The sequence below is a fragment of the Scylla paramamosain genome, chromosome 8 (genome assembly GCF_035594125.1).
Source record: "Scylla paramamosain isolate STU-SP2022 chromosome 8, ASM3559412v1, whole genome shotgun sequence".
Classification (NCBI taxonomy): Eukaryota; Metazoa; Arthropoda; class Malacostraca; order Decapoda; family Portunidae; genus Scylla; species Scylla paramamosain.
In genome coordinates, this window is record NC_087158.1 from 24,142,510 (window position 1) to 24,157,829 (window position 15,320).

The 15,320-nt window shown below is 42.6% G+C and overlaps 1 protein-coding gene across 1 annotated transcript; it reads left to right on the forward strand.

The window, feature by feature from the left end:
* The first annotated feature begins 1,048 nt into the window (after nucleotides 1–1,048).
* Nucleotides 1,049–7,425, forward strand: LOC135103016 (G-protein coupled receptor moody-like). The gene is given in 3 exon segments (XM_064008860.1): nucleotides 1,049–1,320; nucleotides 5,714–6,527; nucleotides 6,529–7,425. Coding segments are annotated over 3 exon segments (1,383 nt in total). The 5' UTR covers nucleotides 1,049–1,063; the 3' UTR covers nucleotides 6,841–7,425.
* Nucleotides 7,426–15,320: the final 7,895 nt, after the last annotated feature.

The window sequence follows — 15,320 nt, forward strand, 5'->3', positions numbered from 1 at the left end:
TCGATGCACATTTTAATCTAAGAACAAAGAGAGAGAGGAGGAATATTTTTTTTGGAAGACTGTATTGCTGTTCAGATTTACGCTCAAGTGGCATGCCATTCCGCAATATCTGAAGCCATGAGTCTTGCGGTGAGAAAGGGACGTTGTTATTATCCCTGGGCCGCGGCATCCATCGCTCCCAGCTGTCAGTGTTCGTGTGCTGATGAGTTACCACCGTGTGTCGATCCTGTGCTCTGGGAAGCCTCAAGTATGTCATTCAAGGTTTCTCGTGACTTGGGAACCTCCTTCTTGTTTGTAATCTACACTCTTAATCACATTTGTCTTTTCTCCTTTGGTAGCTTACTAATCAGCCTTGGTGTGCTGATTCTTTATCGTCTGTCTTTTTTTCGTGTAATTTTGTAACACAAATTGAAATAAGTTTTACTGGGGAGTGGCAAGACATTTCCAGTTTCGTCTGTTCTCTTTCTTTGTTTTGACGTGTAATTTTGCAACACAAATTGAAATGATTTACTGAGCAGCGGCAGGATATTTCTAGTTTCGAAAATGGATGCGTTGTTTTCATTTATTCTTTTCCAGTGGTGGTGCATTAACATAAATTGATTTGCTGTCGTTTATTACTATCATTATATTTTTATGTGAGAGTAAATAGAAATATTATAATAAAACTCGTAATTATGTATATTTTTTTATCAATACCTGGTAATGTATTGGAATATTCAATACAGATAGAGCAGTCAGTACTCAGGAAAACAAAACAAAGGCTAAAATTTTTAAAAAGCTTAACACAACAAGGGATATGCAACAGATATGAACATTAAACACAATGGAAATTAACCCAGCATTATTACTGCAACACATCAACATGCACAACGCTACAACACACCATTTCATCATTACCATACCACACCACCACCATAACTACCACTCTCACCGCTACACAACAAAATATACAATACCACACTACCACCACCACCACCACCACCACTACACAACCTAACCTAACCTAGCCTTATAACCAAACTTACTTGTACCAACACACATCTCCACATCACCTTCCTCAAACATGGCTTTCCCATTACAGGTGCACAACGCTACGGGGGTCTTCATCATCAACCTCACCCTGTCTGACCTCATGTTTTGCGTGTTCAACCTCCCCCTGGCGGCGTCCCTGTTTGGCCAGTGCTCCTGGGTTCACACCGGCTTCGTCTGCCTGCTGTTCCCCATCCTGCGGTACGGGCTTGTTGCGGTGTCTGTTTTCACTGTGCTCGCCATCACTATCAATCGCTACGTGATGATCGCACACCCGCAGCTCTACAACAAGTGAGTGATTGTCTTTGTCTCGTGTTCCTAAATGCTTTGTTCTCTCTTTCTCTCTCTTTCTCATTAGGGAACAGAGAAAAGTGCTTGCTTGTCATTTGTGCTTTCTCATTGAGGCTGTGAAGTGCTTACTGAATTGTCACCAGAATCATTAAAACACTCTTGAAAAATCTAATTCATTTTCACTTCGCTGCTAAAATTAGTTGAGGTTAGTCTTTAAGTGGTGTTGTATAGCAAGGAGATAGTGATGGTGTTGCAGTGTATGAGTTTAGCAAGGGGTGTTGTTTTGGTGCTTGATGGTGATAGTATTATGGCCGTGTTATCGTGTAGCGGAGTCTCTGAGAATGTTGTTTCTCTTCTTTGGTGTTGTTCGTTGTTCAAGTCTTTGTGTGTGTGACAGAAAGATTATACTGCATGGCTCTCCTTCGAGCTTATTATTCGTGTTTTTTTCTGTTTCACTTTCGTCTTTCCTTGAATAGATCGTGTGATGGTTGTTGTAGTGTGTGTGTGTGTGTGTGTGTGTGTGTGTATGCGCGTGTTCCCTTGTCTCTCTCTACAGGTCTTCCTACCAATCTGTGTCTGTTTGTCTGTTTGCCTGTCTGTCAACGTAATATTTCTCTTTCTGCCTAACTAGCTGTCTGTCTATTTGCTTGTTTGTGTGACTGTTTCCACCTTTGTCTTTCTGTCTATCTACGTACTAACCAAACATTCTCTCTCTCTCTCTCTCTCTCTCTCTCTCTCTCTCTCTCTCTCTCTCTCTCTCTCTCTCTCTATCTCTATCTCTCTCTCTCATAATCTTATTTGACGCGCTCCCTTATTAGATCTCCCTTTTCTTGATGCCTTTTTCCTGTGTTTATTTCTTCTATCAGGACTTTCGCGTCCCCTCATGTATGTTGATGTCCTTTCTGTTTGGCGTCACTCAGATATTCATACTTGTCTGTTTTTTTAGTCACGTTTCATAATTGGATGTTTGCTATGAATGTGTCCACGTACAACAAAAATTGAACCCAAACAGAAGCCTGAAGAGAGGAGAGAAGTTATATTTTACTCCGCTGCCAGTGTGTGTGTGTGTGTGTGTGTGTGTGTGTGTGTGTGTTGTGTAGAAATATATACGTCGTAGGTAGATTTAGTTCTTGATTGTGTAGTGTTGTCTTGGTGTTGATGGAAAAAAAAACGATGATTGCATTGATATTAAGGATGGACGCTCTCTATTTAGTGCACTGAGAAGCACTGACGATGGGTGGAGTACAGGCTGCTAATACTAATAAACAATGTAATAGACGAGGCATGTTCTTATCCATTCATGTTCAGTAGTAATTGTGGGATAAGCCGTTAACCTATACTAACATCACATAACATTTGCCGAATCTAACCTAACCTAACCTAATTTAATCTAACCTAACCTAATCTAACCTAACCTAATCTAATCTAACCTAACCTAACCTAACCTAACCTATCCTAACATCACATAACATCTGCCAAATATAACCTAACCTAACATTACATAACATTAGTCAAACATAATCTAACTTAACGTAATCTAATTTAACATAACATGATCTGACTATTCCCAATAGCCGAACCTGACCTAACGTAACATTACATAACAAAACATAACCTTTGGCAACATTCTCACTAACAGAACATAATATAACATTACTTTAACAGCAATATCCATTAGTGCCACTTTTTTTTTTTTTCGTTTCTATTTTTCTTCGGCAATTATCTTGTTTTTCATTTTATTTGCATTTGTGTATCTTTAACTATTTCTTTGTTCTTTTTTTTTTTTTTTTGTCTTTTTCCTACACTTTCCCCATAACACATTCACACAACAGTACCTCATTCAGCAACACATCACCTCATTTCACATCAACACTACACTCCCTTCAAATACATCCGTCTAGAGTCATCCGTGGATCACAGTTGTCTATTTTATTTATTTATTTATTTTTTTTTTTTTTAGTTACAGCATGAATTTCAACAACCAACAGAGCGCTTCTATTTTTACCAGAACGATACCCTTCATTCTGACCATGACCGAAAAAGAAAAAAAACCAGGTGTTCACTTTGCATTAAGTTTTATCCTTCCCTCTTTTTATACACAAGTGGAATTGGGCTTAAAAATAGAGTTAAACTACGCAGGGAATAGCCTCTCTCTCTCTCTCTCTCTCTCTCTCTCTCTCTCTCTCTCTCTCTCTCTCTCTCTCTCTCTCTCTCTCTCTCTCTCTCTCTCTCTCTCTCACTCTCATCTTGAAGTGTCTGGGAGTAAAAGGTATTTCATTTTGAGGTTCCTTATCTTATTTTCTTCATGCTGCCGCTCTCTCTCTCTCTCTCTCTCTCTCTCTCTCTCTCTCTCTCTCTCTCTCTCTCTCTCTCTCTCTCTCTCTCTCTCTCTCTCTCTCTCTCTCTCTCTCTCTCTCTCTGTCTCTCTCTCGGTAAGTGTAACAGAAATACCGCGACTGGGCAGCAAATTTAGTTGAAATTACCCCCTCAGGATACTGCAGTGTTGGAGCTTCAGGTATAAAAGTATTAATTAATGTATCCACTTCTACGATCGTCCTTTGTTAACATTCAAAGCACTGAAAGGAGGTAGTTTGCATGGATACAGAAAAGAAAACGAGAGAGAATAGAGGTTCATTTCCTAGTCTTTCCTTTTTTTTCTGTCCAAACTCCTAGGACTTCCTGCTCACTGTATTCCCTCCTGCCAATTATTTATGCCCGTAATTGCTATTTGGTACATATTTCCTTAATTACTAATCACTCTGAGACATCCTTACTTGTTCTACAGCTGCCTCCAATCTTTAAACTGGGTAGAAAATGCAAAATCTCTTCTTTTTAGTCCACTTCTTTCTTATAGGAGGTTATAAAGATTTCATGCATTGTTTCGTATCGTAGTGAAAGGGTTAAACTCTTTCAAAAGGGTGATTTCAAGATATTTTTTCAGTTGGTTTTCGACGTCTCTTTCAACTATCGTCTTTAGGGACTGGCATCTTTAGTGCGGTTTTTCTTTTTTTTATCCGTTGTCCTTGGCTAAAGCTCCTCTTTCACACGCAAAATGAAATTACTCTGGAGACTGTAGTCCAGTGTTGTGTAAAAGTTGCAGGTATTGTAAAATTAGTCTGCCTGTGAAAGAATGTAAGAGAGACTATTAAAGGGAGTTTTGTTGCCCTTGACCAGACCCTTTCTTACACACACACACACACACAGAAAAGAGGAAATTGTTTAAGTGACTGTGTTACATAATTGCCAAAAATTTTATAGATGATGTAAAATTTGATCTACCCATTAAAGATGTTAAGGGAGACTATTAAAGTAAGGCGTTGGTTCGGTAACAACCCTTCTTAGACACACAAATAAAAAAAAATAATAAATTAATAATAGATAAGTAAAGATAAAATCAAAATAATAATAATAATAATAATAATAATAATAATAATAATAATAATAATAATAATAATAATAATAATAAAGATAAAAAATACATTAAAAACTATTTAGGAGACTAGTACATCACCGTCTAAAAACACCCAAGTAAAATGAAAATGGTCAGCCAGCGCAAGGGTTTAAAAGTGCCACTATTAAGAAGAGTGGCAGTTCAGGACTAGGTTGTTGTGGTTTCCTCGCCCCGCTGCTCAACATCCACGGCATGAGCAGCGTAGAGTATGAATAATTAATGACCTTAAAGGGTGTGTATGTGTGTACGTAGGTGTTGTTCATTAATAATTGCTCTAATGTGATTGTTTGTAATGTGAGAATTGGATCTGTGTGTGGTAGTTATTGAGATTCTATTGGGAAAGGATAGTGTGTTAGGTGTGAGCTGATGCGTGTTATTGTGTTCTGTTGTTGTTTGTTGTTGTTGTTGTTGTTGTTGTTGTTTTATTGCTGTTGTTGTTGGTGTTGTTTAGTATCATTAGTATTATTATTACTAGTGATGATAGTAGTGGTAGAATTGTTTTTTTTTTTTTCCTATTTCTGTTGTTTCTCGGCACAAAAATTAGAAGTCATTACAACGCCAACACCAGCAACAACAACAACAACAACAACAACAACAACAACAACAACAACTACTACTACTACTACTACTACTACTACTACTACTACTACTACTACTACTACTACTACTACTACTACTACTACTACCACCACTACTACTACCCCATTACTACAACAATTACTACTACCACCACCACCACCACCACCACCACCACCACCACCACCACCAGTAATACCACAACAACTAGACTGTACAAAAAAAAAGCAAACAAACAAGCAAACACATCACCACAGCCTGGCTCACAACCATTAACATTTCCACCATCACCACCTACAACATCATCACCATCTCATCCATCAGTGTGTCCACCACCACTCACCCGCTGCCTGGCCTCTGTTGCAGGGTGTACACTCCGGCCTGGCTGACGGTGATGGTGCTGTCCACGTGGCTGGGGGCCTTCGGTGCTCTGGTGCCCACGCTGCTGGAGCTCTGGGGCACCTTCGGCCTCGACCCCACCATCGGGTCCTGCACCATCCTGCCAGACAGAGATGGAAACTCTCCTAAGGAATTCCTCTTCGTCTTCGCCTTCGTGCTGCCGTGTGTCGCCATCTGTGTCTGTTACGCGCGCATCTTCTTCATTGTGCATCGCGCTGACAAGAAGAGCCACAGTAGCGGGCGTATCCTTAAAGTTAACGGAAAGAGGCGGAAAACCCAACGTCTGGCCTCCTCACCCTACCGCGGTCCTCCCACTCCTGCCACCCTGCATCCCGTACCCCTCAATGACTGTCTGCAGCGGGAGACGCGTGCCAAGCTCTCCTCCAGCAGGAACTCCGTCAGGGTTGAGATAGTGGAGCCGGAGAAGGAGGGAGAGAACTCCAGTCCTAAGGAGAAGAGCGAGCTTGGCAGGGATGGGGGAGGGAAGGTGGGAAGGACGCCCTCGCCGGACATCACGCCCGGAGACGCCCCAACGGACGCCTGCTCGCTCCTGAGAACAGAGGTGAATGGCTTCTCAGGGCACACCTCCCAGGAGGGTGGAGTGGCTCACGAGGTGCCCTACTCTCCTATCAGAATATGTCCGCCCAGCGCGCCTGATTCTCCGGTGTCCCAGAAGTCAGGGGAGAAGCCGAACGAGGACGAGGACGAGGAGGACCGGCGGGCCTCCACCATATCGGGATCGGGGAAAGGTAACGCTTTTTCACAACTACGAGGGACATTCCGAAGGGACTGGCTCCTTTATCTCCCGCCAGCCCAACCTGAGCCCCAAGGACCGACGACTTCTGAAAATGATTCTGGTCATCTTTATGTCCTTCGTGGCGTGTTATCTTCCCATCACGCTCGTCAAGACTTTCAGCAAGGATGACAACCCCGTTCTTAACATTCTGGGCCTGCTGCTCATCTACATGACCACCTGCATTAACCCCATCATCTACGTCGTCATGTCCTCGGAGTACCGCCAGGCCTACGTCAGCCTCCTCACCTGCAAGAGGGATGTGGACCCGACCAATCGCTCCGTTACAAAAATATCCTGAAGACGATCCCGGCCACGTTTCCAGCCGGCCAAGCGCGTCATCGGGGCGTTCCGTTCCCGTGGCCCCTCCGCCCCTCGACGCGGGCCGACTGGCATGGAAGTGCCGGGATTACGTGTAACAGGTGTCGCAGCTGGAGACGCCTGTGATCTGGACTATTCGTTAGGATAGAATCGCTTCCAGCTCAGCTCTTAAAGATAGATAAAGAGTCGTTGAGCTTTCAACTACAAACTGAAACAACAGAGATCTGCTGCCTGTGCGACCGAGCGACCCCTCCCGGCTCCCTCATTTCTCGCTCAGGTTGCCTCGAGCCTAGCTTTTATACAAAGGAACACTTGTGCGCACAAGGGATCGTGACAAGTGCAGGTTGAATTCTCTGATTGATCATTCTCATAATTTTGTTTTTTCACGTGTAATGCGTCCCGCGCTGCCGCGTCACCGGCCGTGCCGCCTGGCGGGCCCGGCGGGACTTGCCTAATAACCAGCTCATCTGCCGTTTTGTACAGCTTTCATGATCTACTGGAGGCCGCCATTGTGACCTCGTTTATCAATTCTCCATTTTATGTCATTCTTTTCTGTGTTTTTCTATGAGACTTTACAAGTGTCAGTTTGCTACTGTATCTTTCCTTCTCGCTGTAACACTGTCATTAGCGACGCTTCTCCACGAGCGTGTGTAAAGCATAATTACGTGCACTGAAAAACGAGTCACAGGGGCGATGGTGATGCCGGGAAAGATTATTTCCAGTGGCTTGCAGCGGCCAGCAGCGTCACTTATCAAGTACTCTCTTTAGACCTTTCTTAGAAACTTGAATGGCATCTTTCTCTTCTCTGTCTTCCTCCTCCTCCTCTCCATCATCGATTCAGCAGCAGACGATTAACGTAAAAACAAAAACTTTTCAATATACTGTCATGCTCTTTTATTTATTTATTTATTTTATTTATTTATTTTTTTATTTATTTATTATTATTATTTTTTTTTTTGGGGGGGTCTTCTCCTTGATATCTATATACGTACTTGTTATTTTTTCCTCTTGAACGGAAAGCGGACGTTTTTTCATGCCGTATTTAGTTTGGTCTTTCTCTCGCAAGCTTTTATTTTATTTTCCTTATCAACATCACAGGATATGGAAATCCACCGGCTGAACCCTTTCATTGTGCTCTTTAATCAGTCCACCGCCTTTTGATGATTTATTTCCATGACGACCACTTTTCTTTACTTTCATTTCTCTCACACGTGATTCTTTCTGCTCTATTTATAACTTCATCTCCATCTCATTCATTCTCACTCCTCTCTCTCTCTCTTCTCCTCCTCCTCCTCCTCCTCCTCCTCCTCTTCCTCCTCCTCCTCCTCCTCTTCCAACTCCTCCTACTCTTCCCCCTCCTCCTCCTCCTTTTCTTCTTCCTCCTCCTCCTCCTCCTCCTCCTCCTCCTCCTCCTCCTCCTCCTATCTCCCTTTGCTCTATTTTCCATCCTTTTATTCCAGTCAGTAGTTCTTTCCATTTACTGTCTCTCTCCCTCTCCTTGTTTAACAATACGAGAGAGAGAGAGAGAGAGAGAGAGAGAGAGAGAGAGAGAGAGAGAGAGAGAGAGAGAGAGAGAGAGAGAGAGAGAGAGAAGCTTAATGCAGTGCTACAGTTTTTCGTCTTTTTCTACTGATGTGAATATTAGAAAGAAAAGATCAAGGAAAATGTCATGTGATTCTTCATGACTTGGAGGAGCATTACTGAAGTGTGTTGCTGATGTGCTCACTCGCTCACTCATTCACTCACTCACTCACCTTAAATTATTGATGTGCTTTAAAAAATTATTCCTAAAAACAATAATAATACGTAATACATAAATACTCCCTTCTCGTCCTTCAAATGTACGAACGTCGTTGTCTTTTATCATCATCGATGAAAGCAGGAAGAAATTGTGATACGTAACAGTAACGCACTTGCTTCGTTAGAGAAACATATAGGTCGCTGATTTATTGTGTATTCGATAAGATGAAAGAGAGAATGGAAAACGAAATACTTACTCTTGAAATCAGTTAACCTTTTGACTGTTAATGACTGTATGACACTTGCTACTTCATCTGAGTAAACCCAGACAATTTTACTGAGCCCAAATGTAACAATAAGCACCAAGATGTGAGAACAACTTGACCACTCTTTGTGCTGTCTGTGGTGTCTTTCTAAAGTGTTCTCCACACTCGCACTGGACCACTTCCTTCAGCTTGAGAGGAAGCCATAGCAGTCAAAAGGTTAAGCAGGGGCCGGCTGGCTTTGTGGCGCAGTGCTCGGCTCGCGGTCTGAAGGCTGCGAGTTCGATCCTGGCTCATGGCAGTTTCTCGGCGGAAGAAGTGGCGCTCTCTCTAAACCCCAGCCGGAGCCGTAATGTGACATATGCTTTAAATACTTCAAAGTCGATTAATTGAGGGCGTGTTAGGGGCACCATTGTGAGTATATCTTTGAGCAACACCAGTACCAGTGCATGCAAGGGAAATGTGGTGGTGGCAAACTTGAGAGTGAACCACTTAGAGTCCCTCCTGCTTCAGAAGTGTATTGAATGCCAGCCAGGGAGCGGCGGGGCGCGAGGGGCAACATGGCAACACACGAGGAAGTAAGGCGGGTAAAGGCTATGATATTCACGTGACCTGGTAGTAATTCGATGCTCTTCCCCCTCATTAGGTCGTCCTCAATAACTAATTACGAGGAGATAGACACATCGAAATGAAGCTGTGATCCCTTGGCTGGACGCTGCTTCCAAGCTTTCTAGCGGGCCGAGGCAAGCAGCATCCAGCAAAGCCCTCGTTCACTCCCCGCACGAGATCCTTCTGAGGCAGGACCGTCGCGTCACGCCCCGAGCCAAGCCAAGCCAAGCAACACCCTCCGGCGCTGACTCCGAACACTATTGCCTTCGTCATTAAATGTTCACACATCATTCTTTCTGTGTCTGTCCCACAGTGCTTCTATACTGCCATTTTTCTCCGGCTTTTAATGGCATCAGTGGTGTATATCGGCATTTTTTCGACCGTTTTCCAGCATTTTAATGGGTGGCACTGACTGGCCGGCCGCCCTACGAGCCTCTGCGGTGAGCATCCATCGAGCGTTTTGTAGGTCACTATTCCGACAATTCACGACATTTAACTGGCATTTTACGAGTATTAATGAATATTCACTAATCGTCATTGTGCTGTATGAAAGGTTTATTGTTTATGTATTGCATTACAAATATATTTAATGTTTATTGAACGAGATGGTTTATACTGCACTTAAATCACACACACACACACACACACACACACACACACACACACACACACACACACACACACACACACACACACACACACACACACACACACACACACAAACGCGCGCGCGCACACATTCATATATATATATATATATATATATATATATATATATATATATATATATATATATATATATATATATATATATATATATATATATATATATATATATATAAGTTCCATGGAAGTTTTTTAGTTTAGATGTTTATTGTTATTATTATTATACTTTTCTCGTTTTTGCATGTAAATATGTCTTAAACATTTCAATATTTTCCTTCTCAGTGTGTGCAAGAATTTACAAACGAAATATATGTGATAGAAAGGGCGCATTGTCGTAACCTCTTCGACATTAGTATTAAGGTTTAATTTTATTTTTTATTCCAAAGTCTGTCGAGCAACAAAAAAAAAAAACACAGAAAAAAAGTGAAATATTTTTTTACCCCTGTAATAAAAATTCGTAGAAAAAATAAAAACAAAAAACAAACGTTGCAGTGCGATGCGTCGTGCTCTCTTTAGTTTGTAATTGTTAAGTCTACTAAGGTTTTGTGATAATTAGCAGGTTCGTTCAGGTGTTGTGCAGGTTAATTAAAGGTATTCTCATTAGGTGGGCTGGAGTGCGGCCATGCGAGGCTGGCGTGGTTTGGATATCAGATGAAGCGGCGGCGAGTCTGTCTGTGTATCCTGAAGCGGGAAAACATCAACTTTACAACACGGCGGCAACACGGCAGTCGACCCGCTTCCAGTGAGCTCCAGTGTGCACGGGAGGAGAGGAGGAAATGAAAAGAAAGAAAGGAGAGATGCAAGAGAATAGCAACTCCATTGAGTATTGGAGAACAGGACAAGAGAGAGAGAAGAGAAAAGAATCAAGCTCCACTGCACGCGAGAGGATAGAAAGACGAGAGGACTGAGTTCCACTAAACAAGACTAAAAGAACAAAAAGACGAGGTTAGAAGGAAAAGGAGAGAGAGAGAAAGAAGGAAGAAGAATAGAAGTGCGCTAAACGTTGCAGGGTAGAACGAGAGAGAGAGAGAGAGAGAGAGAGAGAGAGAGAGAGAGAGAGAGAGAGAGAGAGAGAGAGAGATAATAGATTAGGACAGACTAGCAAATCAATAACGAAATTAGAGGAGGGAAAAACGTCGAGGAAAAAAATAATAGGGTGGAGCAAATGAAATTATCACTGTTGGGATTTGAAAACGAGAGGAGGAGGAGGAGGAGGACAAAGACGGGAGAGGAATGTGGGGCAATTAATTTGGATGTCAATGTAAGTGGCGCGTACACGGGACCTCAGTTTAGTTAATTAATAAGTCCTACAGTTGAACGCCTTATCAGTCTACGGGATGCGTTGTTTTTCGAGGGGATCACATAGCTCGCGTTGCCGGATGGCGCGGGGCGAATGTGCCAAGCGTGCCGCGGGAATCTCATTAGGATGTAGCGCTGTGTCGGCCTCTCGTGCGGTTATTCTGGTGACTTGCGTGGCCGCGCATCGTGGTCGTGCTCATGTGCTCCCTGAACGTGACCTCGCCGAGTCCTCCTGCCGGCCTGGGTCAAAATTCCTAGGCTATGTTTTGAAGGGAAAGTATTTAAGTTTCCAACTCAGCTTGGGAAATAATTCTTACGCCACTTCAAAACGCAAATCTATTCTGCTTGGAAAGAAAATTGTTCCCTGCCTACGCCACTTGAAAGTTCCTACCGCCCTGAAAAAAGAAAATTGTGTAAAATCCCACGAAAAAATGTTTAATTTCTGTGAAAGGCTTAAAAAATAGACACGCCTCTTGAAAAAGAAAAGTCTATGAGCCATTTGAAGAAACAAAAGACTAGTTAAATAGGCCTAATTCATATCGTAACCATTTGCGGTTGAGAAAAATATATGTTTTCATGCCTAAAAGAAAATGGATTAATTAATTCAATTTTACTGTAGTTCAGTAATATAATAGCAACTGGTTTCATGATTATTTTTAACATTCACTGAACATTACACATCTTATAAGTGTAGTTTAGTCATTACTAATTATAAGAATCATTGTAAAGAAGAATCTATAACAAAAAATAAGAAAAAGGAAGCGTATTGTAATGTTCACCTCTTCATTTTTCTACTCCTTTCACACAAATCAACTGTTCTCCCTTCTGTTTACTGTATTTAAATGAAGGCTTCACTTTTATTACCAAATTATTTTCAAACAACTGAAAAAAAAAAGGATCTTTCTCCCCATGTCGGTAGAAGTCACCCGTGACGTCACTATCAGGGAGACAAGTGAAGGTGAACAGGCGTAGGTCAGTTACTTCCCCGGGCGGGCGTCAGGGGGATGCGCCTTACCAACGTGTACAAGTTAATCGGTAGTAGAAGTCATCGTGAACCTTTTATACAGCGCGGTAGTAGAGTTGAATCGCGAATCAGCGCCTCAGTCGAGTTAGTTACGTTCACAAACACTGAACCCCACACATCCACCCACCCACCCATCCACACACACACACACACACACACACACACACACACACATATGCAAATAAAACATATGAAGAGCGATGAACAGACAGGAAAATCAATCACACACACACACACACACACACACACACACAGACGCGAGTAGGTAGCTGTAGGTCATAAGTAAGTGTAAGAGTATTGGTAATAGGCATTGAGGATAGTAAAAGAAGTTCAAGGAGTCCCTGGGAGAAGCAGATAAATCGGCTTCGTGCGTGTACTGTGTCCTACTTCTGAAGGCACATTTCCCTGAAGTTTTCTTTGTATCGTTGCAGAAGAAGGTGGTGCAGAAGAAGGTGGGAAGAAGGTGTGACTGCTATCATCTCAGGCACCACAGCTCTTAGTCTGCGGTATGTGGGGATGCAAAGAAAGAAAACGTGAAAGAAAAGGAGATGAAATAGGTGCACAGGAAGTGTTGTCAAATTCATATACGATTATCTGTGAAAGGAGCGTTCCTCTTTGTCCCGTAGTGCGAAGTCCAGTGTGTTTGACGTTATTCCTGCTTCCAATCTCCAGAGAGGCATTTCTATAACACGTGTTGGCATACAGGTGGAGTGGTCTGATTGTCTTATTATGGCGCGGATGAAGAGCATTGTCCTGCAAAGACGACAGAGGAAACACAGCAAGAGCCTCGATGGTAATGATTTTGATTTGTGGCATTCAACGCAGAGGCAGATTTTAGGAGCTTGACTGATATTTTCATTACCTATAATAACATTTGTTCGTCCCACACGTTTCATGGATCTTATTCATACGTTACGAAGCCTCTGACGTCTTTTCTTTATCACCAAGACTATAATGAGCTTGTTGATAGGTTCCTTTCCTTCGTACATCCCCGTGGACAAAAGGATTAGAGCCTTTGTCATTCATCCCACAGCGCCCAATCAACCCTGGCTCGCACCTGACGCCTGCCGCGACCCCTTCTGACACACCTCGCGGGAATACGATGCCGCGCTGCTGGTAATGAGGTCTGTTGGTCGCCTTATGACGCCAGAATAAATGGTGTGTGTTATGAACATTCCCTTCCTGATTCGTGAGGCGCGAAGTTCATCACATTCAGACCTGTTTTCGTTCCTGCAGACTCCATTCCTATCATTCCACCAAGGTGATTGCTGACTGATCACAAATATAAGCTAGATTTTTTTTTTATGTTTTGTTAGATTTGCCGTACACTCCCCATGTCTTCTAACTCTCGACTTAACCAAAACTAGGCCCTGGCAGGCTTTCAAAAACCAGGTCAAGCCGATACCTGTTTGCTGCACTGCATCGCCAGTAAATTGACCTTTTGACCTCGTAACCGGCCATTTTATTCTCCACCAGACTGCGACAGCAAGGGAATATATCAGGCATAGATCTTTTCCCTTTGAGCGGCAGATCTGCTTTGCCAATCAAAGACCTCAAAACATTCACAGCAAAAAGCTGAGTCTGGAAAAAAATAAAAAAAATAAAAAAATAAATAAATAAATGCAGCACGAAAAGTTTCTAAAACGCGTGCGATAAAATCATGCACATAAATGCAGCAAATTGAAGGCATGTCTCTGTCATCTCAGAAATTTCTATAATGTTTCCTTTCTTCTAGGTTTTTCTGGACCTTTGAAGTAAATGAACTAAAATTCACACCATGCCCTCGTGGAAAGCCCCGGTCATGCCTCAGGCCCATGGCGACGTGAGCGGCCATGTTTTGACCTCAAGTGGGGCGAGCTAAGCCGGGAAGCCAACTAAACTGACTTCTAAACCTTCTAAAAACTAAAAACCATCATCCATTTCTCTTCCCGCTTCCTTCACTAACCTTTCCCTTTCCTCGTCGTCTCCCCTTTTTCGTCTTCCCCTTCCCTGCCTTTCCCCTCTCTCTGTCCCTTCAGGAAGCCAGACTTTCTCCCCTTTTTCCACTTGATGTCGAATATATATTTTTGTAACGTTCGTAATAGTGCGTCGCGACCCCGTATTTTGTGTTGCTGTTTGTCACCGGTCGAGTGCAGTTCTCCCGAGGCCGTGTTTACGTTCCCGCTACTCGGCTCGCGCGGTGTTCGGCCCTTCCAAGATGCGATTCACTGGGCGTGTTTTTCCCCGTTCCTTCCCACCGTGTTTACCAATAAAGCTTGGGATTAAGTGCCAGTAAAACGGTTACCTTTTTAGGGTTAATGGACAGAATACATGCTCATCAGGTGCTAAATATACTACTGTAGGCATTATTATTATTATTATTATTATTATTATTATTATTATTATTATTATTATTATTATTATTACCATTGTTATTATTATATGTGGTTACTTTTCGCTGCTCAATACCTATATACATAAAGAAGGCAGGAATCCTACTACACTTTCTGGTGATAATGTTGCCAATGTATTACTACCTAAGTTATAAAGTCGGAGTTATCGTCAATGCTTGGCCTTCGTGGTGTTTTGTATGGAGGAGAGTTAGGAAGTAAATAAACGAGATGTCAAGTGAGTGGATCTACTGAGACTACGTGAAGAAAATGATAGCCTGGTTGAGGCCTTAGCGAGACAACCAATTCCACAAGTGTACGAATGTAAGAGAAAGAGACAGATAGAGAAAGAGACAGATATTTATAGGCACTGGACTGGAAGTTAGGGCAAGAACACTGTAACACCTGTGAACTAGACTAGTGGAACGGTAAAGAGGAGGAAAATATTGATTGACTGAGGCGGGAGACATAGGAGGGTATGGGTTTTGAA